The sequence below is a fragment of the Sorex fumeus genome, unplaced genomic scaffold (assembly GCF_029834395.1).
Source record: "Sorex fumeus unplaced genomic scaffold, SorFum_2.1 ptg000098l, whole genome shotgun sequence".
NCBI classification, from domain to species: Eukaryota; Metazoa; Chordata; class Mammalia; order Eulipotyphla; family Soricidae; genus Sorex; species Sorex fumeus.
This window is the reverse complement of record NW_026606155.1, coordinates 24,773,704-24,800,789: the sequence shown is the minus strand read 5'-3', so window position 1 is coordinate 24,800,789 and position 27,086 is coordinate 24,773,704. Positions and strand designations below refer to the sequence as shown.

The 27,086-nt window shown below is 39.0% G+C and overlaps 1 protein-coding gene across 6 annotated transcripts in view; it reads left to right on the top strand.

Annotated features, from left to right (window-relative positions):
- Positions 1–27,086, top strand: part of PCNX1 (pecanex 1) — a 165,441-nt gene that overhangs the window by 106,949 nt on the left and 31,406 nt on the right. For all 6 annotated transcript variants that reach the window (XM_056134261.1, XM_056134259.1, XM_056134257.1 and 3 more), the window contains 11 exons: positions 2,609–2,641; positions 4,657–4,828; positions 5,391–5,501; positions 7,586–7,677; positions 13,557–13,666; positions 14,805–14,910; positions 16,101–16,193; positions 19,179–19,329; positions 21,692–21,833; positions 23,314–23,491; positions 26,810–26,918. In XM_056134261.1, coding sequence (XP_055990236.1) covers positions 2,609–2,641; positions 4,657–4,828; positions 5,391–5,501; positions 7,586–7,677; positions 13,557–13,666; positions 14,805–14,910; positions 16,101–16,193; positions 19,179–19,329; positions 21,692–21,833; positions 23,314–23,491; positions 26,810–26,918 — 1,297 coding nt within the window. The remainder of the gene's footprint in view (positions 1–2,608; positions 2,642–4,656; positions 4,829–5,390; positions 5,502–7,585; positions 7,678–13,556; positions 13,667–14,804; positions 14,911–16,100; positions 16,194–19,178; positions 19,330–21,691; positions 21,834–23,313; positions 23,492–26,809; positions 26,919–27,086) is intronic.

The following is a 27,086-nucleotide window of genomic DNA, read 5'->3' as shown; positions in this document are numbered from 1 at the left end:
ATTTAATGAGAAATCCCATAAATTGTTAGGAGAGAGCTTCACTTGTCCTTTTCAGTTTGTAATTGCTGCCAGTGATGTCATCCTTTTTTACTAGCTTTTTGTTGCTCCTCAATATAAATTTTGTCCAGTTTGATATTTTGAAGTCTTCAGCTTCATAAATTTTAGTGCTCTGTATTTAACAGACATGTAAGAAATAGCACAGCATCATGTTTTAGTAGTTTTCTTTCCTTTGCTTTTAGTAGTAACATACAGACTGACGATCTTAAAGCCTCTGCTTCTCATTTTCAGTCCCTAAAAACACTAACAAAATTAATTGGAATAAATTTGGTGATTCTATGTTTAAAATGTTGACGTTTGTTCTTGCTTTCTATTTTGACCATCTCATCCCTCCGCCCCTCTCGGAGAGCCCGGCAAGCTACCGAGAGTATTCGATATGCCAGACACAGTAACAACACAGTCTCCAATGGAGACATTACTGGGCCCGCTCGAGCAAATCGACGATCAACGGGAGGGCCTTTACCTTTACCTCTCCTCTTTATGTCTTCAAAAACTCACATTGACTGTAACCCTTGTGATATTATGTCTAATAATTTGAATGTACTTTAAATACAGAAAAGGTTAAAAAAAAAGACAGGATTCGATTTTATTTTATTATTTTTTTTATCGAATCCTCCGCCCCTCTCGGAGAGCCCGGCAAGCTACCGAGAGTATCTCGCCCGCACGGCAGAGCCTGGCAAGCTCCCCGTGACGTATTCGATATGCCAGACACAGTAACAACAAAAATCTCCAATAGAGACGTTACTGAGCCCGCTCGAGCAAATCGATGAACAACGGGAGGGCCTTTACCTTTACCTTTACCTTTATCGAATCACCTTGAGATACAGTTACAAAGCTTTCATGTTTGAGTTTCAGTCATACAGTGATCAAACACCCATCCCTCCACTAGTGGATATCTTCCACCACCAGTGTCCCCAGTATTCCCTCCCCCACCCCCACTCTGCATCCCACCCTTTCCTTGCCTCTGTGGCAGACAATTTCCCCCATACTTAATCTACTTTTGGGCATTATGGTTTGCAATACAGATACTAAGACGCTGTCAACATTTGGTCTTTTATCTACTTTTAGCAAACATCTCCCATCCCGAATGATCCCTCCAAACATCATTGACTTAGTGATCCCTTCTTTATTCCACTTGCCTTCTCCCCCAGCTCATGAGGCAGGCTTCCTACTATGAAGCATTATTCCTGGCCCTTGTCTCTACTGTCCTTGTTGTTAGTCTCATATTATGTTATTCTGTATTACACAAATGAGTGTGGTCATTCTATGTCTGTTCCTCTCTTTCTGACTCATGTCATTTAGCATGATAATCTCCCTGACCCTCTACTTATAAATAAATTTCATGACTTCATCTCTCCTAACAGCTGCATAGTATTCCATTGTGTAGATGTACCAAAGTTTCTTTAACTAGGAAGACTGAATTTTATTAGTTGATTAGAAGAAGAATGTCACAAACAGAAATAAGACTGAAACACAAACTTTTATGATCATTGTTTATTTATTGGGTATGTGGGGCATGGGGGATTGAGGTGAGCACCTATGATGCTCCTGGACTTTTCCTGGCTTTGTGCTCAGGAGTGATCCATTAGTAGTGTTTGGGAGACCAAGTGTGGTGCCTGAGATTCAAACCAGGGTTAGTTGAATTCAAGGCAAGATCCTTACCTCCTCTACTTTCTCTCTAGCCTCTCTGAAACACACATTTTTAGGGAATATTTGCTGGAATTGAAATAATTTAATGACCTGATTCCATATCCAATAAAGGACCTTGTACCCCAGACTCAGTATGCTTGATTCATTGTAGAATTAATGGATGTGATAGGCTATTCTATAGAAATTTCTTGGTTAATGTTACTAGAAATAAATTTTAATTTAGCAGAAAAGCCATAATTTGGATGGTAAAGAATTTCTCTAGAGCATTTTGTGGAAAGTTGAGAAAGTTTTTTAAGGGATAAAGTTTAATGTAATCAATGCTTTTGATCTGAAAACTTAGAAGATATATTCAATACAATACCATTGAATTATGTAGTATGCCTGGACTTTGTTGACAGAGCTGTAAAACTTATAAACTAACCCATATTTTGTGCATTTTCTAAGTGCAGTAATGTCACATAAGAGAGAATTCTACCATTATACATTTGTATAGTAAAGAGTAGAGGTGTAGAATGGATTGATCTCTCATGTGCCATTTCAGAAATGTTAAGCTAGATACAAATTATTAACCACAGTAAGTTTAAGAACTGGGAAAGATGGGGTTGGAGGGAGGGAGTACAGTGGGTAGGGCACTTAACCTTGCACGTGGCCTAACTGGATTCAATCTTGGCACCACATAGGAGTAAGACCAGTGTGGCCCAGAAACAAACAAACAAAAATAAATAAAAAAATAAAAAAAACAAAACACCAGTGTCTGTAGTTGATGTATTGGTGTTTCAACACAATTAACGTACTCATTTCTTAGGTGTGGAATCTTGAAATTATTTCATACATGTTGAGCATTTATTATAAAAGTACCAGGATTTCAGGAGAATAATCTGTCTCTCTGTTTCATTTTCAGAGTGTTCAACCAGATTCCTCTTCTCCTAGACATGTGAGTTGCTCCAGCATGCCTGTGACTTAACATTTATCAAAGCTTTTTTTGTTGTTGTTATGTTAGATTAACTAAAATGTTTGTTACTGTTTTCTCATCTTATTTTTGACACGCAGTAAGAAATCTGGGTGATTTTATTAGCATAAAATAAAGGGGTATTGTGAATGTGTGCTCTAAATTTATTAAAAATTAGCATAGTAGGTTTTTTTTTTAGAGAAAAGTAATTGGCACACTTTGAGTGATTCTGTGCTAGCAGCCTTATTTTTATTAAATTTTTAAAAAAAAATTTCCCACTGATTTACGATACTATATAAATTTTGGAAGCATAGCTTTATAACTTTATATGTATATGGGTAACTAAACTAAAAACTTCATGTGCTGACAACATATTTTAGGAGGAAGTTATCAGTGAGGTAGACATATATCATTTAAACTCATGATTTTTTGACTAGGTATTTAATAATTTTGAAATATTGGTCATGAGTAAGTATTGAAAAGTAGAACTTTGAGTAGGAAAAGTTTTATATTACTTTGCTTAGATAATTAGGAGCATGAATAAGGAAGTGATAAATTGATCTGTTCTTTATACCTATGACTGTCAAGGAGATTGAAAACCTTATTATTCACTTTGTGATTTTAGTCTTATTTAATATATATTTCTATTGGGGGGGTGGCTCTCAGGGGGTGATCTGAAGACCCGGAGGCCCTTCCCTATGGTTCTCTTGTGACCAGATGTCATGGGTCAGTGCAGGGCCCCAAGGATGCGGTGCTGCTCCAGCCCAGTGGCTCTTACCCAGGCCAGCCCAGTGGTGCTCAAGGTGTCCAGGGCTGCATCTGGTGACGGTCATGGACCGTGTGGTACCAGGGATTGAAACAGGCTCAGCCACATGCAAGGCATGTGCATTTAACCCTGTCTTACCTCCTGGCTTCCTTTTTGATTTTATCAAAAGAATTGGTTTTCTAACTCTACTTACTGTGAGAGATACCATCAGCTTTTAGACCGCAGACCAGAGTATTAATTTATTTTGGTTTTGGGGTCACACCTGTAAGCCATCTATGCTGAGAGCTTACAGCTGGCTTTGTGCTCAGGGGATGGTATATGCTGCTGGGGATCAAGCCCAGCTTGGCCATCTTCAAGGCAAGCGCCTTATCTGCTATACTACCTCCCTGACCCTTACCCTAGAATATATTTAATAGAAAAAATAAATGACCTCTCCTTAGACAGACTCTAAGAACAGTTTATGTCCCCTTTTTTGAATATGATAGTCACTGTCACTGTCCTCCTGTTGTTCATCGATTTGCTTGAACGGGCCCAGTAATGTCTCCATTGTGACACTTGTTACAGTGTTTGGCATATCGAATATGTCACGTGTAGCTTGCCAGGTTTTGCTGTGTGGGTGAAATACTCTCGGTAGCTTGCTGGGCTCTCCGAGATGGGCAGAGGAACCGAACTTGCATCAGCCACGTTGGCTGTGTGCAAGGGAAACGCCCTACCTGCTGTGCTATCACTCCAGCCCGAAATGATAGAATATGTAATAGTAGAGTATTATTTAATACTCACCAAAATAGGATATTTAATTATGAGAGTGCATGGACAAAACTTAAGGGGTAAATTATTTTTGTTCAGCTTAACAACTTCGTTTTACTATTTCTAAGAATTCTTTTGTAGTGTAATGACATGTGGAAGTTTTATCTGTTTTTTGTGTGTATGCCTCTCTTTTCAGTGTAGCTCCCCAGCAGAGTTCAGGCATTCAGGGTCCACTCGTGGGCATTCAAGGCCCAGTGGTGTGTGCCTTGGACTCAGCAATGTGCTGCAGCTCAGGAGGTCAGACTGTCCTGAGTATCAAACTCAGGGCCTCACCCAAGCTTGCCATCCTCTCTAGCCCTTTGAGCTTCTTCTCTGGCCCTAGATGGAAATGCTTTTAATTCATAGAATATAAGCCACCAAGGATCTGAGTAGCAGGTTGTGATGCTTAAAAGTAACTAAACTAACTTTTTAAAAATGTCGTTTTCAGGGTCATAACCGTATCATTGCCTACAGTAGACCAGTTTATTTCTGTATATGTTGTGGTCTTATTTGGCTCTTGGATTATGGTAGCAGAAACCTTACCACAACCAAGTTCAAACTCTATGGAATAACGTTCACCAATCCACTGGTGCTTATTTCAGCGAGGGATTTAGTTATAGGTGAGTTATCCTTAAAATATTTCAAATCTTAACATTGACATATATACAAATGGGTTCACTTATGTTGAGAAATATCATTTTATAAGTTTTTATTGTTTTAATCTATTTTTAAAACAGTATATTACAATTAAGGTAATATGTCTGCAGTGGTGTTGACATTCATGCTTTGGTATACAGTTGCCTCACCTTATCACCACCAAGTTAGGCCTTAGTAAGGAGCAAAACTGTAGGGTTATTGTGATGGAAAAGGTTAATGATAAACAAATGTAATCTTCTGTTCTTGAGGCAGATGCAATGGACTACTTCCTCTGAAACCATTTCACAGTTGAAATAATTTTGTATAGTGGTTAAAATATAGATTAAAATAGTTGAAATAATTTTTGAAGCTAATCTTTATAATTGAGAACATTACTAAGTACCAAAGCAATTATGTAGAGAGAAGTAATTTTAAATGCCTTTTTAATAATCACCTGGGATTTATATTTTTGGATTTTTATTTTGTCCTTAAGTGACTAAAAGATACGGTATTTTATTTTAAATATGTTTTCCTTTCCTTCTATAGTGTTCACACTTTGTTTCCCAGTAGTGTTTTTCATTGGTCTCCTGCCTCAGGTGAATACATTTGTAATGTACCTTTGTGAGCAATTGGATATTCATATCTTTGGTGGTAATGGTGAGTAATTTTTTTTTTTAAAAATCACAGATTATAGTATTACTTTTACACATGAGATGATAAAGTTAATCTCAAAGTAATCTTCTGATTTTTTATTTTAGAATTGAAATTTCTAAGATCCCCATTTAATAATTGAAAACTGAGCAGGAATGAATGTATAGATAGAAAAATGTAGTCGAGTTCGCAACTTTAGTGAAAGATGGAGGCATTGTGGAGTTAATTTGTAAGACATAATAAATGTTATTGTCCAAAGAGAAAAAGTCAGGAGACCAGAATGATAGTACAGCAGGTAAGGCACTTGCCTTACACACTGTAGACCTGAGTTCCATCCCTGGCATCCATTTGATCCCTCAGGCACCACCAAGAGTAATTCCTGAGTGCAGAGCCAGTAAAATCCCTGAGTACTACCAGACCAGGCTTTCATCTCTGGCATCCCATATGGCCAACCCAGGTTCAATCCACAGAATCCTATTAGGTTCCCTAATCACTACCAGGAATAAACCCTGAGCATAGCTTGGTGTTGCACAAAAACAAAACACAAAAGTATGTATTTCTATTTTACTTCATTTATAAAGTAACTAGGACTCATGGATATTATTTTGGAATATACAGTGGTTTGCATAATTTGTCAGTAACCTCTGTGTTTCAAAAACACCTTTAGTTTTTTGTATGTAGTATTTTACTTAGAGATGAGCATATATGAGAGGAAAGAGAAATTTAGGAAGGAGAAAACATTTTAATAACTTTAGAGTTTCTTTTCATATTTCATGCTTGCATTCTTCATTCATCTTTCAAATTTGTACATTGACATAATTATCTTTCTAATAAAATGTTTAGATGATTATTTAAATTTTAAGTAGAAACCACACCTTTTCTATATTGTTATGTCTCTAGGGCGTATTTTTGATGCTTATGAAAAGGATTGTGAATTCATGCTGGGCTAGTGTTCAGCATACGTTAGTGGGTAGAAGAAAGTTTGAGTATTTCAAAAACATTGTCCATTCATGGGCTGGAGTGATAGCACAGCGGGTAGGGCATTTGCCTTGCCCTCGGCCGACCCAAGTTCGATTCCCAGCATCCCATATGGTCCCCCAAGCATGGCCAAGAGTAATTCCTGAGTTCATAAATCAGGAGTAACCCCTGTGCATCACTGGTTGTGACCCAAAAAGCAAGGAAAAAAAAAACATTGTCCATTCTATATTTTCAAAACTATGAAGAGAATTTTGTGTAGGTAACTTACAACAGGGGACTTTATCATAGTATATGAAGTTGTATAATGTGTGTCTCCTAAAGAGATTCTTTTTCTGTAGATTACTTTTATGGTCACCATTTAAAATTGCCACTAATGGAAAGTCTATTTTTCACATTTTTTAAATGAAGGCTAACTATTTTAGTCATCCCCATATTTCTATTTACAAGTAAATCTGGATCAAGTTTTTTGTTGTGATTATTGTTAGTAACTAGTTCTTTACTTATTTTGGGGTGTGGGAGCATGGCTTGGGATACACCTGGTTGTGCTCAGAGATATCTGATGACTGTGCTCAGGGAGCACTCTTGGTGGTGCTTGGGAAATCATATGTGGTACTGGATCTCGAACCCAGGTAAGCCACATGTAAGGCAAGCACCTTACCCACTGTACTTTCTCTCCAGAACCTCATTTTTATACTTTTTTTGTGTGGGAATTAACATGTGGGAATACAAGATTTATTTCTGATGGTAATACAAGCTCTCTTTACATAGATTGATGTCTTTTAGCAAATACTTTAAACATCTTTAGTTTCTTTTCAGGCAAGCATTGTTAACCCAAACTTTCATAAGCAACAAGATAAATTCTTAAAGTATCACTATAATTTTCTAATATGTGTAAAAAAGTTTGACTTGCAAAGCAAATAACGTATTTTATCTTCAATAAAAAATGATGGCTAGGAAATCCTTTTTTATTTTAAAATTGTTTGAAAGCATGGGATGAAGTAACTGAAGCTTTTAAGATCAAGTGAGTAGGCAGCCATATTTCATTTTAGATACTTTTAACCACTTTTTCCGTAAATGCTTATCATATTATCATTCCTTTCTTTGCGATCCAGCCACGACTAGCCTGCTTGCGGCACTTTACAGTTTCATCTGCAGCATTGTGGCAGTCGCCTTACTGTATGGACTATGTTATGGCGCTCTAAAGGTGAGCTACACGTTGGAGGGTGATATTTTGTCTATGTGTCTCTCTGAAGTGTTTTAAAGAGAACTAATAAAGAGTTATCTCCCCTGGTGCCATTGGCATTTATTTCCTAGATCTTCTTATGTTGAACATTGTTCTCGTTTTTGTTTATTTTAAATTTTAAATTTCTTAGTTATCTGTTATTAAAGGAAACTCCTCTTCTGTGCAGCACTGGGAGGTTAAAATTATAAACCGATTCTTAAAAACTAGTCTAGAATAAAGTTGGGCATGATAGTAACAAAGTGTTAGTTACCTTAGACTTTTAGTTAAGAATTTATGTGACTTGGGACTGGAGAGACAGTACAGTGGGTTGGGCACTTACTTCACATGCTACCAACCCCAGTTTAGTCCTCAGCTCTATTCATGGTCTCCCCCAACCAGGAATAATCCCTGAGTGGAGAGCCAGGAGTAAGTACTCAGCACCACTGGTTATGGTGCAAACCCCTCTCTGCCAAGGGGAAAAAAGAACTTATGTAACCTCTGTTCATATCAAGATTCTTAAAATTTGAGAGTTTAATAACTAAAATTAAAGTTATATTCTATTAAAAATTGATGCACTAAAAGTTATTGTCATCATTGGCTTGAAAGGATCAATTTGAGAATTCTTATTTTAGCAAACGATAGCACAGCAGTAGGGCGTTTGCCTTGCACGCAGCCAACATGGCCGACCCGAGTTCGATTCCTCCGCCCCTCTCGGAGAGCCCGGCAAGCTACCGAGAGTATCTTGCCAGCACGGCAGAGCCTGGCAAGCTCCCCGTGACGTATTCGATATGCCAAACACAGTACCAACAAAGTCTCCAAAGGAGACATTACTGGGCCCGCACAAGCAAATCGATGATCAATGGGAGGGCCTTTACTTACTTACTTTACTTATTTTAGCAAACATCACTGAATTATAAACATAATAATTTAAATTTCATCATAAATAATCCTTCATCTCTGGTCTTATTTTTTATAATTACTCTAAGATAGCGAATTATAGAGTCAAAAGGACCCTGATGAGTGACTCATTAGCATCCTTTATTTATTCAGTAGCATTTTTGGAATGCTGCCTGTATGCCCAGCACTATGCTAAATACCATCTACTGTTTTTTAAGTTGTTTATATCTTAGTTGTGATTAGCCAGTCAGCCAACACTTTCAGTAAAGTGTGTAGGACTGTGACATCAGTGTTTCAGGGATGTGAATTCAGTTATTTATTTACCTGAAAGGGATTAAAGATAGTTTTCCAACATTTTTAGCCAAGACTTGAAAGAAAAATAAGAATTAGCTGATTGAAATGAAGGTGGAAAAACTGTGGAACTGTATAGAAAGTATGTTGAGAATAGGAATGGAGGTGTGAGTATTTAAGAAAGAGGGCTTTCAGTAAGGCTGGAAGGGTAACCATGCTGAATTTCACATCTTTTGACCAAGTGTGCTAAGGGGAGAGGAAAAATCACCATGAAAATATCTGAGGTAAGGCCAGGCATTAATTAGTTTTGTATTTTAGAAAAATTACATGGTCCCCAGTATGACAAGAGACTTGAATATGAGCAGGAATGAACTCGAGAGAGAGTAGAGAGACTCTTGCAGAGAAATTTAATGAAAATTAGATTCAGTGAATGTATTAGGGGTTCTGGCTAAAGAAATAAAGGCCAGAATAGGATTCAGAGTGACTTCTGAATAGTCAGCTGCGAAAAAAAAAAAAGATCCTACTGAGCAGGGTGAAGGCTGTGAGTTTAAGGAGGAAGATGATTGTTTATATGGGGACACATTTACTTGTTATTGTTTATGGAGTGCTCAAGATGCAGAATGGGTAGTTGTTCATAGTGTAGCACTGTAGCACTGTCCTCCCATTGTTCATCGATTTGTTTGAGCGGGCTCAGTAACGTCTCCATTGTGAGACTTGTTGTTACTGTGTTTGGCATATCGAATACATCACGGGGAGCTTGCCAGGCTTTGCTGTGGGGGCAGGATACTCTTGGTAGCTTGCCGGGCTCTCCGAGAGGGGCGGAGGAATCCGAACTCGGGTCAGCCGGGTTGGCCACATGCAAGGCAAACGCCCTACCCACTGTGCTATCGCTCCAGCCCTTCATAGTATAAAGAAGTTATAATTGTTCTAAAATTTATTGACAGAATTAAAGTATAAGACAAAGGCTGCATAGGCCAGAAAGCACAAGGAAATTATGTTGAGAGCGTCTACTTTGTATTCAGGAGGCTCAGGTTCAATCCCCAGCACTACACAGCATCCTCCAGGCATAACAAGGAGTCCTGACCCTGAGTCCTGAGCATAGAACACTAGGAGATGCCAGTGTTTTAAGTGTTGGATAAAACAGAACCCAGCAAAGGAAACTTGAATGGCATTATTGTCTAAAAGTGGTTTTTTTTGGGGGGGAGAGGGGGGTTTGCAATTAGATAAGTATTGATGACTTTTCAGTTTCTTTGGTGTTTTGGCTATGAAATTTAGAGTAGAATGGATTTAGGTTTAAATAGATTTTAAAGGAGTACACCAAGCTGTTTTAGAGTGTAGTTAGAAAGTTTGTGTGCATGATGAAGTTTATTTTCTGTTTTTCGCTCTTTATAGAGATCTGCTATTTGCTTGCATAAAAAGGGCAGGGTGGAGTATCTAGTAGAGAGAAATACTTGAGATAGAACTAATTCCAGCAAAGAATGGGCATCGAGAGATTCATTTCCAGGCATTTTCCCCAGATATGTTACCTATAAATCATCCCACAGGATATGATTTTATCTGTTTTTTCATCATCTTTTGGGAAGTGAGTCATAATTTCAAAGTTGGAATCATATAAGATAACAGAGTAAAAGGTTTTTGGCAGTACAAAGGCCTGTTAATATTCTAAGCACATTTAATAGGCTGAAGTAAGGTATGATTTTTTTTTTTAGGTTAGATGTTTTTGGTACATTTTTGGTTTAACAGTGTTTTCAGCTTAAATGGGTTTATTGAGATTCATCATAAATTGAAGAAGATTTGTGCATAGAAAACTTATGGAAAAAATCATTTCTTAACAGTTGTTTCTTCTGAAGTTGAAATCATTTGGAGACACATCAATGCATTATTTTTATTTATAAGTTAATTTGTGGTGCTGGGGATTGAACCTAGTTCCTCACTCAGGTGACCCACACCTTCTACCACAAAATCAAATCCCAGGCTCTACTGATAAATTTGAGAGTGGTTAGATGTTTTTTACACTGATAAGAGAATGTGCAAGTTCCTAGATTTCTGCTATCCTTGTGTTTTCTATAACTGTTTTATTTATTTTTTATCGAATCACCATGAGATACACAGTTACAAAGTTGTTCATGATTGGGCTTCAGTCATACAATGTTCCAAAACCCATCCTTTCTCCAGTGTACATTTCCCATCACCAGTGTTCCCAGTTTCCCTCCCGCCACCCACCTACTCACCACCAGCCTGCCTCTATGGGAGACACTTTTCATTCTCTCTCCTTTTCCTTTGGATATTACGATTTGCAGTAAGGGACTGAAAGTTTCATGTTTATCCCTTCGCCTACTTTCAGCACTCAGTTCTTGTCCAGAGTGATGATTTTCAACTATCATAGTGATCCCTTCTCTATCTTAATGCCCTCCCACCACCACCACCACCACCACCACCACCACTTGTGTCAAGCTTCCAGCTGTAAACCAGTCCTCCTGGACTTTGTTTCTACTGTTCAATTATTCTATGTCTGTCCCTCTCCTTCTAACTCAGCATGATACTTCCCATATCTGTCCATTTGTAAGCAAATTTCATGACTTCATTTTCCAGTGGCTGCATAGTTCTCCATTGTGAAGGTATACTGTAGTTTCTTTATCTAGTTGTCTGCTCTCAGTCTTGCGGGTTGTTTCCAGATTCTAGCTGTTGTGAATGGTGCTGCAGTGAACATAGAAGTGCAGGTGACCTTTCTGCAGTATGCTTTTGAGACCCTAGGGTATTCCCGGAAGTGGTATTGCTAGGTTGTATGGGAGCTCAATTTCTAGTTTTTTGAGGAAACCCATATTGTTTTCCAAAATGGCTGAACTAGTCAGCTCTCCCACTAGCAATGAAGGAGAGTCCCTTTCTCCCAACATCTGTTCCAGCACTGATGGTTCTTGTTCTTTTTTGATATGTTCCAGACTCTGTGGTGTGAGATAATAACTCATTGCTATGATTTGCATCTCCTTGATGATTAGTGATGTAGAGCATTTTTTCATGTGACTATTTGTATTTTTTCTTTGAGGAAGTTTTATTCATTTCTTCTACCCATTTTTTTTTGGGTGGGATTGAATTTTTTTTTCTTGTAAAGTTCTGCCAGTATTTGATATATCTTTGATATTAACCCCTTATCAGATGGGTATGGGGCAAATAATTTTTCCCATACCGTGGCTGTCTTTGTATCATTCTCAAATTTGATTGACTTTCTTCTCATTAAATTAAAAATTATCAGGAAGTTCAATCCTGTGTCTACTACTTAACAGTACAAATTGCTGAAACCAACTCTTCCTTTGTACCCTTATCTAAAAATTGGAGACTAAATAGTGTATGTCTCTAAGGATAGTAAGTAAGTAAAGGCCCTCCCGTTGATCATCGATTTGCTCGAGCGGGCCCAGTAACGTCTCCATTGGAGACTTTGTTGTTACTGTGTCTGGCATATCGAATACTCTCGGTAGCTTGCCGGGCTCTCCGAGAGGGGCGGAGGAATCGAACTCTGGTCGGCCAGGTTGGCTGCGTGCAAGGCAGACGCCCTACCCGCTGTGCTATCGCTCCAGCCCTAGTGTATGTCTCTAAGGATATCGCTCCAGCCCTAGTGTATGTCTCTAAGGATATCGCTCCAGCCCTAGTGTATGTCTCTAAGGATAGCTATAAGAATTTTTAGGAAATACTTTAGGGGCTGGAGTGATAGTGTAGCAGGTATAGCATTTGCTTCATATTCAGCTGACCTGATTTTGATCCCTGGCACCCTGTATAGTCCCCTGAAGCCCTGCCAGAAGCTTTTCTTAAGTGTTGAAAATGGAGTAAACCCTTAGCATTGCCAGGTATAGCCAGGGAAAAAAATTAAGAATAGGGCTTGACACATAGTGTCCAATATTTTGAGTTTTGAACCAGCCATTTTAAAAAAGACCTCTTCGTTGTTGTACAACAATTTCTGAGACTTATTAAGTGGAACAAAGAGTGAGAGGTATAATAAAGTACAACCCAGCTCCCAGCTTTTGCTGTTCTCCTTCCCAGGTCCCTATTGGAAGGCGAGGTCTAAGCATGGCTACTTGCTGTATGTCTGGTACCATGCTGGTCGATGCAGAGACTCTCTAGTAAGAAAGCAGACCAGATACATCCCTAAAATGCATGTGACTAGCTATAGAAACCAGCCTTTATATGATTTATTTCCAGGAGTGAGCAGTTAATTTATTTACGAACGTATCTTATAGAAAAGTCATGAAGAAATAAATATAGCGAATATTGTTTTGTCTTGCCTAATGTGTTTTATCATTAGGGTTTTTCCTGCTGCATTATTATAATAATCAGAGACTTATAATATCAAGTTATTTTATTTTTCAAAAGGGGAACATAATTTACTGTAAGTCTAATGCTGAATAAAAATAGAAATTGACAGCATCATGAATCAAAAACCAGTGTATTTTTATCCCTAGATAGACCTTTATTGCAAAAAGAAATCTAAAGGTAGACTAATTAGTAAGATTTTGGCTCACCGGAAAGTGATAAATGTGAATTTATTTGAAAGAAGATTAAATTATATGACTGAAAGCTTTTTGTCAAGTGAATTCTCTTTCTCCAAAATACTGCTATAAAAGATTTTGTGATAGATTATAAATTAGCAAACTCTTATCTATCAAACTCTGTTCCTTCAATAGGATTCTTGGGATGGCCAGCATATTCCAGTACTTTTCTCCGTGTTTTGTGGCTTGTTAGTAGCAGTATCCTATCATCTCAGCAGACAAAGCAGTGACCCATCTGTACTTTTGTAAGTAAAATCAGTTGTTAGTAAATAAAAGAAATCTAAGCAGCTTGGCATTTCTTTCAAATTCAGCTTCCAAATTCTGTTTCCCAATGCTTTGCCAAAGTGCCCTTGAGTTAATTCGTATTTGACATCAAAATATGTAGCTTTGTAATACTGTAGCTGGATCTTTGGTAATGAGTAGTATCAAACTGTGCTCCTATACTTCTATAGTATTGTAATCCAGTACTCAATGAATTAAATAAAAAGACATACGTTTTTAAAAATCCGGTTTGGAAATTTAAAAAATATATTAACTTTGGGGCCAAGCAGATAGCTCAAAGGGCTGGAGTGCATGCCTGGCTCTGAGACGCCTGGAGTTTGATCCCTGGCGTGGTGTAGCATGCACCATTGGGGGAAGCTGGTGGAGCTGAGTGTGGGCGCCTGGGCTTAGGAGGCTCCCTCAAAATACAGTCTTGTTTCATTCTAACCACTTCAGCTGCAAGTATTTGTTAGCTCCTCCAAATGGTCTGAGTGTTAAAAAAGAATCTTGCAATAGAAATATTCTCACCATGTGCTAATATATGGCATCTTAAACTTTTTAGAGGGCTCGAGCGGGCCCAGTAACGTCTCCATTGGAGACTTTGTTGTTACTGTGTCTGGCATATCGAATACTCTCGGTAGCTTGCCGGGCTCTCCGAGAGGGGCAGAGGAATCGAACTCGGGTCGGCCATGTTGGCCGCGTGCAAGGCAAACGCCCTACCCGCTATGCTATCGTGAGGGCTGGAGTGATAACACAGCGGGTGGCTGGAGCGATAGCACAGCGGGTAGGGCGTTCGCCTTACAAGCGGCCAACTATGGCTGACCCGAGTTCGATTCCTCCACCCCTCTCGGAGAGCCCGGCAAGCTACCGAGAGTATTCGATATGCCAGACACAGTAACAACAAAGTCTCCAATGGAGACGTTACTGGGCCCGCTCGAGCAAATCAACGATCAACGGGAGGGCCTTTATCTTTTACCTTTTAAACTTTTTAGAATTTATTACTTGCTAATAATCAAATATCCTGGAATCACTTGTTTTTCTGTCTTAAAAGTTTGCCATTTGAAACACTACTGGATATTCAGCTTATTAATTTTTCTCTCCTTCTTTAAAAAACATGTCAAGCTCTTTGGTGCAATCCAAGATTTTTCCAGAAACAGAAGACAAGAATCCAGAAGACCCTCTGTCTGAAGTAAAAGATCCACTGCCCGAAAAGCTTCGAAATTCTGTTGTAAGTTTTAGCTTTTCAAAGTCACCATGCAGACTTACAGTTCAGACACTCCATCGTGTTGTATAACCAACACTTTTTGAATAATAGAGGGGGGTAATAATGTAGTTATGTACTTTAATGATATGTGTACACATGTGTGCATATTGTTGACCATCTTCATTTCAAATGTCAGCATGCATAAAAGAAATGCTTGTGTATTCCTAAACTTCATTTTAATGTAGAGCAGTATGCTAAACATTGATTTGTTGTTGTTGTTGGGAGGGAGGGTATCAGGTGAAATTAAGTCATACCAGTATAGAATTCTTTGTGATTTTTTTTTTTTTTTGGTGTGTATTTTTTCTTGGGGGCGAGGGGGTTCTCAATCAGTGGTTGTCAGGGGATACTCCCCGATCTAGTGCTTAGGGATCCCTCTCAATTGTGCTCTAGAGCCTTGTGGTGTCGGGGATCAAACCCAGGCCTCCTGCAAGCAAAGCCTGCATTTCATCGCCATGAGTTATCTCTCTGGCCCACCGTGTAGAATTCTTAATCCTACTTGACCTCAAGTAGGTTTGAAAGGTGTATGAAAGTTAACATAAATTAAATTGATTTTTATTGTTTTTGTTGATTAAAACTGTCTTTGTGTGGCCAGAGTGATAGTACAGGGATTAAGTCACTTACCTTAGACACAGCTGACCCGGGTTCTAGCACCAGTACCCTGTATGGTCCCCTAAACCCATCAGGAGTAATATAGTAAGGTATTTCTAAATATATCTTAAAAATATAAATGGTAACTTGACCACCAAATATTTTAAGAGGTTTTTGGTCTTTCCCGCTAAGAGAACTAAAATCTAGTATGTGAAATATGCATACTGTTACATCTCAAAAGACAATGAAAATTCTACTTTTTATCCAAATGGATATGTGACAAATGATATAGTTACAACCTCATTTTTTCTCCTAATGTAAAAGCAAAATGTTATACATTGTATATAGTTTGTCTAGTTTAATTTCCTTGCAATTGCGATTTTACTGTATAAAATATAAGGAGACTGAGTAAGAGAATAAGACTTTTTGTAGCTAGTTTGTGTAAGCAATATCTTGTGGTACTAAAGAATTGGAAGAGTAAATATAATTCTTGATCCCCTAGTTGGGAATAAAGGAAAGATTCATTAAAGTGTGTGTGTAGTTGGTAATTCCGTTTTGTTTCCCAGAGCGAGCGTTTACAGTCCGACCTGGTCGTGTGCATCGTGATTGGCGTGCTCTACTTTGCTATTCATGTCAGCACCGTGTTCACGGTACTGCAGGTAAGGAGCCACCTTGTTCTTTTGATGGAGGGAAAAGAAGTCCAGGTTCACTTCCCATTTGACCTTAAATAATGAAATGATCCAACTCTTTGTTTGATCTTCATGATAGAACTCGTTTTCTAACTGTGTCTCTTGAATGGCTGATCTGGGAGTGCCCCGCTCTGAGGAGCTAGCGTCAGTCTCATGCTTCGCTGAGACTGGAGAGACAGCTTTGGTGTCTTGCTGATGAATTGTTGCCAACACCTTGGTTCCCTTCTGCCTAGTTCCTGCTATGGGCTGGCAGCTGGAGTACCCCAGTCATTGGTCTTCCAGGGAGAAAGTCTTCTGATATTTGTTTTGTTTTTTTGTTTTTTGTTTTTTGTTTTGTTTTTGGGTCATACCCGATGATGCACAGGGGTTACTCCTGGCTCTGCACTGAGGAATTATCCCTGGAAGTGCTCAGGGAACCACCTGGGATGCTGGGAATCAAATGCAGGTTGGCTGCATGCAACGCAAACGCCCTACCTACTGTGCTGTTGCTTCAACCCCAGTCCTCTGATATTTGATGTCAGGTGTGACCTGTCATCGTTTCTGTTTCAGTGGGTCATAGGGGACACACTGGAATATTGTACAGAATGCAATGCAGAAGGGCGGTGCAGGCATAAATACCCAGAAGTGGATTTAGGGGAAGCATGTTGGCTGCCACTGTGCTCCCCGGCCCTCTGATTCGCTTCCCTCCATATGCAGAAATGCACCTGTCCCTCTAAAGGTCCCCAGATCCTCAGCCCATCCAGTACAGCTGTGAGTCTCTACAGCTGCTTCAGGTCCAGGTTGGGGGAGGTGCCTCCCATGTGGTGCCCTCCCCGCTTACAGCCCTCGGGGTCCTGCCTTCCCTCCCACCTCCCCCTGCAGGTTCCTTTCCACTCCCACCCCTGCAAGATTTGGTGTGGTCCAGTTTGTTCCTGGTATCATGGATTCTAGTGAGCCTTCACAGAATTGGCATCATAATTTTGTGCATGGAGTAAATTGACTCTGTTGTCTAGTTTTAATCAACTTTGAAAAATTTTTCCCATTCTTACATTAAATACTTTTTCCCTTTCTTCTCTTCCCTCCTCTCCGCTCCCCCACATATGCCATTGAGCAACTTTGTCTTAGTCCTGTTAAGGGGGGTCCTGTAACTTCTGGTGATCCGATTTGTTTTTCTTTGTGGCTTTAATTTTGAATACTTTGTACTGCTCTGCTACTTAGCTCACCTTTCATCTATAATAGGGGGGGTTTACCACTAATCTCTTTTACAGGATCTTTCACCCAAGACATTATTATTATCTTAGAAGTTTGATTTAGGTTTTTCTTTCCATTTTATTTTTTAATATCTCTCTTGCCTCTATGTAACTTTTGAATATTTAGAATTGTGTTCTAACTTTTTTTAAATGTCCTTGTCTCCTAATTTTGATTTTGTGTTACCGATGATTTAGTTTATACTTTTCTTTTTCTCCCTTCAAGGATTATAGTCTTTGCACGTGAAATTTTTTTTATGGGATGCCAGCCATTATAAATCTACCTTGTTGGGTGTTAGATAATTTAACATTTATAGAAATACTCTTGAGCCTTCTCTTTTCAGCACTGTTATTTGTTAACAGTTGTATTCCTTTAATTCTTAATTTTAAGATTTGTTGGTTGGGACCAGGACCAACAGTCTCCCAGCGGGCATCCTGTTCTCAGTGCTTCTACCATTGCCCCATGAATTGTGAGCTTTTGTGTCTAACTTGGGGGAACAGGCACGGTTTTAACGGCTGTGTAATGCTCGTCTTATGTACTCTTTCACAATCACTGCTGAGTTCCCTGAATTCTCAAGGGAGAAAGGCCCTCCACAGCTCTTCAGAGTTCTCAGGCCTGCTCTTTCCTCTTTACTGTGCTGTCCTTTTTGGTGAACACTGACCGCCTTTGGACCCGGGTCTTCCTGGCTCCCAGCTCCATCTGCTCAGCTGGTGGGACTCTGGGCGTCATGGTAGGTTCCTTAAAGCTCTGCAGCTAGGAAGTCCTCTCAAGGCTATAGGCACTGTGTCGTCCTCAAGCTGTCCACAGCTTCTCCTTTCTCTCAGGGGTCACTGGCTTTCTCCTATTGGGAACCTTTGGTTCATATTTTAATTTCTTGTTGTTTTATCTGGGTGAATAAATTTCTGATACTCTGTTTAGCCAGGAACACAGGTTGTGCTAGTTCACTTAACATTTTTCCCTGTTTAGTTCCCCCCCCACACACCTTCTTCCATTTGAACCCCCAAACACTCAGAGCTTAGTAAAGTGCAGTGGCTCATCAGGGCCCCAGTGGGGACTCATCTTTGTCCAAGACATTCTAGAGTTTCTAAATAGAAGATTTCCAAATGGACCATTTGGTGTGATAACTAAAATAACTAACACACTTTGTTTATTTTTGTTTTGGGACCACACTGCCTGTACTCGACTTATTCCTGGGTCTGTGCTCAGAGATCACTCCTGATGCTGCTCTGGGAACTATATGAGGGGCTGGGGATCAAACTTGGGTCAGCTACGTGAAAAGCAAGAGCCTTACCCATTGTGCTACCTCTCAGGCCCACTAACATCTTTGCAAATATCTGTAATACAGGGACCAGGAGGTAGCTCAACATGCTGAGCACATACTTTGTGTGCGGAGGCCAAGGTTGGCCCCCAGCACTGCACTGTCCCCCAAGAACTGCCCTGAGCAGCCCCCTGAGAACAGAACTGGGAGGAGGCCCTAAGGAACACAAGGTGTGACCCCGCTCCCCTCAAGCCAAATAAACAAATCTGTAATACATTAAAGCTCACTTCATTAGCCGATTTTAATTTTTAAAATGACGCAGTAGGGAAATGTTTACCGTCGACAGTTCTTAGACTCCAAAATCAGCTTGGCTGTTTTCTGTTGTCAAATGGAAACTCATGTGGCAGATCAGAGGTCCTCCTTTGCTCGGGAGGTTATTTCTGGTTCTCTCAGCTCTTCTTTCCTTCCAGCCTGCGCTCAGGTATGTGCTGTACGCCCTGGTGGGCTCCGTGGGCTTCCTGACCCACTACGTGCTGCCTCAGGTCAGAAAGCAGCTCCCGTGGCACTGCTTCTCCCACCCTCTGCTGAAGACGCTCGAGTATAACCAGTATGAAGTTCGAAGTAAGTGGTCTCGTGGTACTTTCTGAATATGGCAGAAATTTCCTCTTGTTCTGTTGACAGATGGTTCCATTTCAGTACCCGCCATACTTTGATTGGTGTGGCCCTGTACCTTGGTTTGAAGCTGCCAAGAGTTAAGCCTCAGTTTCCAGTCGAGGTATGAATGTCACCGCTGCAATGCCAGCTTTCCACGGGAGGGATCTTAGGTCTCCCTTTGACTGACCTCTGCAGCTCTCTCATTGGTGAATCTCTCTGTGGATGTCAGAGACTTCTCTTTCCACTCCCTTACTTTTTCCCCCCATGGCATCTGCTGGCAACCCAATCCCCTTTAAGACTTCCCTTTGAAATATTAAAGTTTAGGGATTATGTAAGGATCATTGTTCCTGTTTCTATAAGAGAAGTGTATAAAAGATGATGCAGTTTCTGGAGAGGCAGTTCAGGGGTTAAGGTACATTTCTGGCATGTAGCCAACCCTGATACAATCCCTGGCATCATGTCGCTCTTCCAAACATCCCCGGTTGCAGCTCTGGGGATCCCAAAGCACTGCCAGGCTAGTCCGTGGAATCCCTGCCTCTTAGGGATCTGAGTGTCACTGTATCCTCTGGCCTTGGCTTTGAACTGCAAGCATGGCTGGCCAAGAATTTCAGGGAGCCCTCCTACCCCCAACTCCAGAGCTTTTGAGTACCACTTGGGTGGCAAAACGGTTTTAAAAGCCTGTTGTTCATTTAGAATTGTGGTAAAGTATCAAGTGACTTGTCAGCCATAGAAGGCCAGTCACCTCAACAAGTTTCTAATTTATTCATTCATTTGCATTGCTGGGATCAAACCAGGGCATCCCCATGTGAGGTATGTGCTCTGCCATTGAGCCCCTTCCTGCTCTCTGTTTTCTAAACCCTGACTTCCATGTTAAAAATATAGTTTTGGTTCATGGCCTGTAATATACAATAATTCCTCATTTTAGGGAAATAAGTTCTCATTTAGGTTATCAGTTATTATATATAACATACCTATTATTGAATAAGCTATTTTTCTTCAGCTATTGAATTTTGTAGAGAGCAACTCCTCAGTTGTTTGAAGATAAATGAATAGCTTCTAGAGAACTCCAAAGTAGTTGAGAGTGCTGTATACCAATCTTGACTTTGCATTCTCAAAACAAGTATCTTGCACCTTTTAGCAAAATTGAACAGAGTATGAAGATTGATCAGCAATTTGATTCTGAAGATATAATTAAACTCTTATCTCTTGGTTATAGTAATAGCATTGTACTAGCCTTTTACTTAATTTATATTCTTAATTAGGGAAAAGCAACATAAGACATATATATGAGCCTGTACCAGTCTGTTCTTACCATCAGAAAAATAACCCAGAGTGATATTTATTTCAATGGTAAACTATTAATTTTCTTTTCAAATAGAAGTGATAGCAAGTGATCTGTTTTGTTCAAAAGCAGCAGTTTTCGTTAAAGTACATCATTCAGTTCAGTTTTTATCTTAACGAAAATTTCGTCAAAATTTTTACAGAGTTGAGTGAACTTAACATCCATAACTTATTGAAAGTACTCGGTCTTAGCAAAGTTAATTTTTCCCCTTATAATAATTAATTTTACCAACTGGAAGAAAAATATTTATTAGAGAACATCCAACAGATAGATCTGAAGCAGTGATACTGCTTTCAGGTAGCTGAAGAATCTTCTTTTAAATTGAAATACCAGAAAGTTAGGGACTTTAGCAATGATACAGCAAGGCAGGGTTCTTGCCTTGCGTGTGGCCAATCCAGGTTTGATTCCCAACATCCTGTATGGTCCCTTGAGCCCTGCCAGGACTAATCCCTGAGCATAGCCAGGGATGGCCTCAAAACAAACAAATAAAATCCTTCAACTTATCCTAAATGCTTTCCCCATTGAAATAACATTAAAATATCAGGGAAAAAATATTACCAGCAGTGAGAAGGACTCATGTAATATATAGATTTAAAACAATAATGTTTTTATCTCTGTTCTGATCTATTATATCTTATAGTATGTTGAATGTGTGTAAGTTTAAGAATTTTAAAAGGAGATAGTTTCATAGTTTGGGTTTTGGAGGATAATGATAATCTCATAATCTTTAGTAATTTTTTCTCCAAGTTCCAGCCAGTCATAAATGACAAAGTTTAAGCTGAAATTTATCTAAAATTAAGTCAGATATGTTACAAATTTAGATGTCTCAGCATCATAGGAAGTGAGTACTGACTGATGTAATATGTATCTTACATTATTTATGATAGATCTGAATGAGTCGTAAGAGTTTTCTCCTTTTCCATCCCATTGCTGAACCTTTTTGTATGGTAGATGACATGCATTTCTTTATTTACACTCTCTTATTAGATGCAGCCACTATGATGTGGTTTGAGAAACTTCACGTGTGGCTTCTGTTTTTGGAGAAGAATATCATCTATCCATTGGTTGTTCTCAATGAACTGAGTAGCAGTGCAGAGACAATTGCTAGTCCAAAAAAACTGGATACAGAGTAAGTACAATACTCCTCAAATTTAAGTTTTGACTACTGGGGCTATCTTGAGCTATGTTTTAAGTTATTGAGCAAGTACCATAATCTTTAAATAATTCTTAGGTGTGTCGCACTGGGCTGGAACGATAGCACAGCGGATAGGGCGTTTGCCTTGCATAGAGCTGACCTGGGTTTGATTCTTCCGTCCCTCTCGGAGAGCCCAGCAAGCTACCAAGAGTATTCCACCCACGTGGCAGAGCCTGGCAAGCTCCCCATGGCCTATTTGATATGCCACTAACAGTAACGTCTCACAATGGAGACGTTACTGGTGCCTGCTTGAGCATATCAATGAAAAATGGGAGGACAGTTCTACAGCGTGTTTTGTCTGGTTACAGTGGCACTGAGTATAAAAAACTTAAGGCCAAACTTTATTTTTTACTTCCTTTTCATGAGCACCTACTTCTACTCATGGCATATTGCTACCCCAGATATCTTATTTTCAATCTCATTTTATAAGAGGACATTTGTAAAATGAATTTAATTTTTAATATTAAATGGCTAAGTTTGGAGACAGCTATCCTGTGTGCTATATACATTGTCTACATCTCCTAGGTGGTCATTTGCCTATGCAGTCATCTGATAGGCCTGTCCTTTATCACTGTTTCCCAGTTGGGACTTAGTCTTTCTGGAGCGAGGGGCATTGGAATGATCCTGGGGGGTGGTAGTAGCCTCTGGTGCAGTTGGGAAGGCAGTATCCGTTCAATTATAGAAAGGAGATTTTTCAGAGAGGTGCTGAATAATTTGTTTCTGAAGAGAAAGTAGTAATCTAAATACATTGCAATAGAGTAAGTACATAAAAATAGTTTGGATAGATACAGTTTTTATTGGATATGTAGTTGAAATGATTGTATTTGAATATTTCTAATTTATATTGATACATATTAAATTTGGACAGAGCCTGGCAAGCTCCCCGTGACATGTCCAATGTGCCAAAAACAGTAACTGTAACCGGTCTCATTCCCCTGACCCTGAAAGAACCTCTAGTTGTTGGGAAAGATGAGTTAGGAGAGGCTGGTAAAATATCAGGGCTGGCACGAATAGAGATGTTACTGGCGCCCACTCGAGTAAATCGAGGAACAACGGGATTACAGTGAAGTTCATATCGGTGGGTAAGCATTAATGTGGTTTCACATGCGAAATATCATTGTTATAAAGCAATGGGGAACTGGAGACCCAGATGTTTGGATTGTTACTTAATGTAAATGTATGTATTTATATAAAGGTTAAGATTAATAATATACATTCTTAGAGGGAAATATCAGTGTTAATTAGAATGTGGTGTTAGCTAAATAAATTGCTGTGGACATTTAAATTATATATATATGTATGTATAGTAAGTTTATTATATAAAGTTTAGGAAATTAAAGGCGATTTCTCTGAAGTTAGGTTTTGTCAAGTTTTTCTTCCTTGTGTGCTGAGCTGGGCTGTTTTTATTTCATAGGTTAGGTGCTTTGATGATCACCATTGCTGGTCTGAAGCTGCTGCGGTCCTCTTTCAGCAGTCCCACATATCAGTATGTCACCGTCATTTTCACTGTGCTCTTTTTCAAAATTGACTATGAAGCGTTCTCAGAGACCATGCTGCTGGATCTCTTCTTCATGTCTATCCTCTTCAGCAAGGTAACTTCTCCCCAAGAGGAGTATCCTCGTCTGTGAAAAATATCTCCCTTAGTAATCTGCTGTTTCGGTGAAGGGTGTGCTTGCGTTTCATGTGCTTCCTCTCCTTTTGAGTAACATCTCTTCATCGACCGGCCAGTTATTTTGGAGGTAATTAGAATCCCTAGCCAACGGTCGTCACTATGATCAGGAAATAAGATCATATGGAAAAATTAGAGGAACACTAGTAAGTGTATAATGAAATATATATATATATGATAAGTGAATAATATTAAATATATGTGATCTTCCAAAAGGGAATGTGATTTTGAATAATTGTAGAGATCAAAGTGCTAATTCTTGAATTGGGCTAGATAGGTGTGGGAAAGAGATGTGACTGAGTGCTTGAAAGGGGTCATTTCTCAGAGCAGCACGACCATGAGGAATCAGAAATGGGTGTGATGATGACCTGGGCAGGGTGCTTTCAGGTTTGCAGAATGCTTCCAAAACCTACTATCCACCCACTAAAAAAGGTGTCTTTTGGTCATTTTATAAATGGGATGGGAGCTTTCCAGCCAAGAATATTTTTTTCTGACTCACACTACCTTTCTATAATAACATAGATTGTGCGATCAGATTATGTATAAAATTCAGAGACCTTAGATTTCATGTGAACACTGACAGCATACTAAGGACTTCTGACTCACACTACCTTTCTATAATAACATAGATTGTGCGATCAGATTGTATATAAGATTCAGAGAGCTTAGATTTCATGTGAACACTGACAGCATACAAAGGACCTTGGCATACATATTATCCCATTTGTTAGGCAACAGTGCTGAAGCAAAATATGCAGCTACAGAACACAAAGAGTGCTCCATTTTATGAAGGTTAGTCTGGTCAGCTACATTTGGGATGAATTGGGGAAGAGAACCTAAAGATCTGGAGAATAGCCTAAGAGATTGGTGATAGTCATTTAGATGTGATAGAGGAAACCCACATGGGAAGTATCAGTGGAAGACAATTCACCCAAACAAGGTGCCAACTTCAAAGTATGGTGATATCTCTAAAATGTTGCAGTATTTTATTTGCTATGTAATTCATACAAATTTTTATCATTTATATTACTTTTTTTTCTAGTGAGCATGGTTAATCAAAGGAGGGAGTTAGACAATTAGAGAATTTTTTGTATACAGAAGCATGTGCTTTCTCAGAAATTTAAATATTTAGGTTGAAAATTTATTGCATGTAATTATACTGGTTTAAATAAGTAAAAGCTGAAATAAAATATAAGTTCATCAGTTCTTGAAATAGTATCACTAGACTTCATTTTAATTAGTCTAAATGTTCTTCATACTTTCATTTCTTAGGGAAAAAAATTTTTTTTAGGAAAAGTTTTTGAGAGCTAGTACATTCTAGAACTTTTACAAATCCTTAGGCTACTTTGGTAAAGAAAGCAGAAAACTCTGCTATTGTGCTTTTTGCATTTTATATGGTTGCTTGATAGAAATTAAGAGTGATAATGAGCAAGTGAGAGTTAAAAAGATTTCTTTAGAAACATTATTTAAGATATCCTTGGAAGATGCAGCATTGATTCACTCACCTTTCCAAAAACTTCTAGAAATAGAAATAAAAGATATACCCACGATCCATTTACCTACATAATTGCCTATCATTTTCTTCATTATTACAGTTAAAAGTTGGTGCAGTTTCATTTCACATTTAGAATTTAGTTTTCTAAATTCTGAATCACTGCCTTTAAGCAGTTGTGATGGCATCTTGATGACATGCTCTTAGAGAGACAAGAAAAATGCCTGTCATAGAGGCAGGCGCTCAAAGGGGTTGGGGAGAGGTGATGGCGGGAGGGAAACTGGGGACATTGGTGGTGGGAAATGTACACTGCTGAAGGAATGGGTGTTGGAACATGATATGACTGAAACCCAAAAACCCAATCATGAACAACTTTGCAACTGTGTATTTTACGGCGATTCCATTAAAAAAATTAAAAAATAAAAAGATAATATGCTCTTGCTTTTACTTGCTGTCATCCTGATTACATTAGTGCTGAGAATTGCCAGGGTAGTTTTGCCTCAGCAAAGAAGACAGGGATTTGTCTGCAAGTTCTATTTGGGTGACACTGGTTCTTTGTTAAATTGGAAGTTGCGCAGTTGCTTTGCAAATGAACTAAATGATTAAAAGAGGAAGTATTGGGGCTGGAGCGATAGCACAGCAGGTAGGGCATTTGCCTTGCATGCAGCCAACATGACTGACACAGGTTCGATTCCCAGCATCCCATATGGTCCCCCAAGCACTGGCAGGAATGATTCCTGAGTGCATGAGCCAGGAGTAATTCCTGAGCATCGCCGGGTGTGACCCAAAAAGCCAAAATATAAATAAAAGATGAAGTATTTAGTGTTTGAATTTTAACTCAGGATTGGTTAGAATCTCTTGCTTTTAAGCTTCTGTGATCTGTTTGGACATTTGTCCCTCCATTGGCTAGCATGCAGAGAAAGTTTTGGGTAAACACGCTATGTCAGTGTTGAAGACAAGTTCAGTAGCAAAAGGAGGTCTTAATTTTAATAAGTAAGTAAAGTAAAGTAAGTGAAGGCCCTCCCGTTGATCGTCGATTTGCTCGAGCGGGCCCAGTAACGTCTCCATTGGAGACTTTGTTGTTACTGTGTTTGGCATATCGAATACTCTTGGTAGCTTGCCGGGCTCTCCGAGAGGGGCGGAGGAATCGAACTCGGGTCGGCCATGTTGGCCGCTTGTAAGGCGAACGCCCTACCCGCTGTGCTATCGCTCCAGCCCTATTAATTTTAATAAGTCTTATTAATTTTAATAAGACTTATTAATTTTAATAAGACTAATAATATGTGTGTTGTGTTTCCATTAGACAGAATCTAACAAACACTACTGAATTCTTAGGTAACCGGCAATGAGAAGAGATATTATCTTAAAACCCTGCTTTGCTACTTTTACATTACTTTTGACAGTGTTTTTAAAATATGCTCAGTTTTCAGAACACTAAAATGTGAAGAAAGTAGGCCTGAGAATAAAAGTATATTTGTATTACTTAAGTTTGTAAGATATATAACTTAATTCCCATTGTTTTTGTATAATAGTAATATAGTCAGTAGAGAACAGAATTTTTTTTTTAATTTAGTTCATTGTTTTTCCTTAGAAATCTATACAATATTTCGGCTGTTGATATAGCTTCTTATTTTATGCAAGCGGAAAATAATTTAAATGCCATTTCCTTGTTAGAAAAGAAATTTTTATTTTCTAATTCGGTTACTGTATGATGTATTTTCACTAATTGTTCTTGTTTTCCTTCTACAGCTTTGGGAACTCCTTTATAAATTACAGTTTGTGTACACCTACATTGCCCCATGGCAGATTACATGGGGTTCTGCTTTTCATGCTTTTGCTCAACCCTTTGCAGTGCCACGTATCCTTCTAAATGAAATTTTTAAAAGAATGGGAAGGCGTAACCTGATGAGAGTGTTGATTTGTAAAAAGAGGGTTAGAATGTGTTGCTAGATTTTATATGACAAATTACCAAAAATTAACAATCTTGGGGTTGTAGAGATCGGAGAGTAGGTACAACCTTTCACGG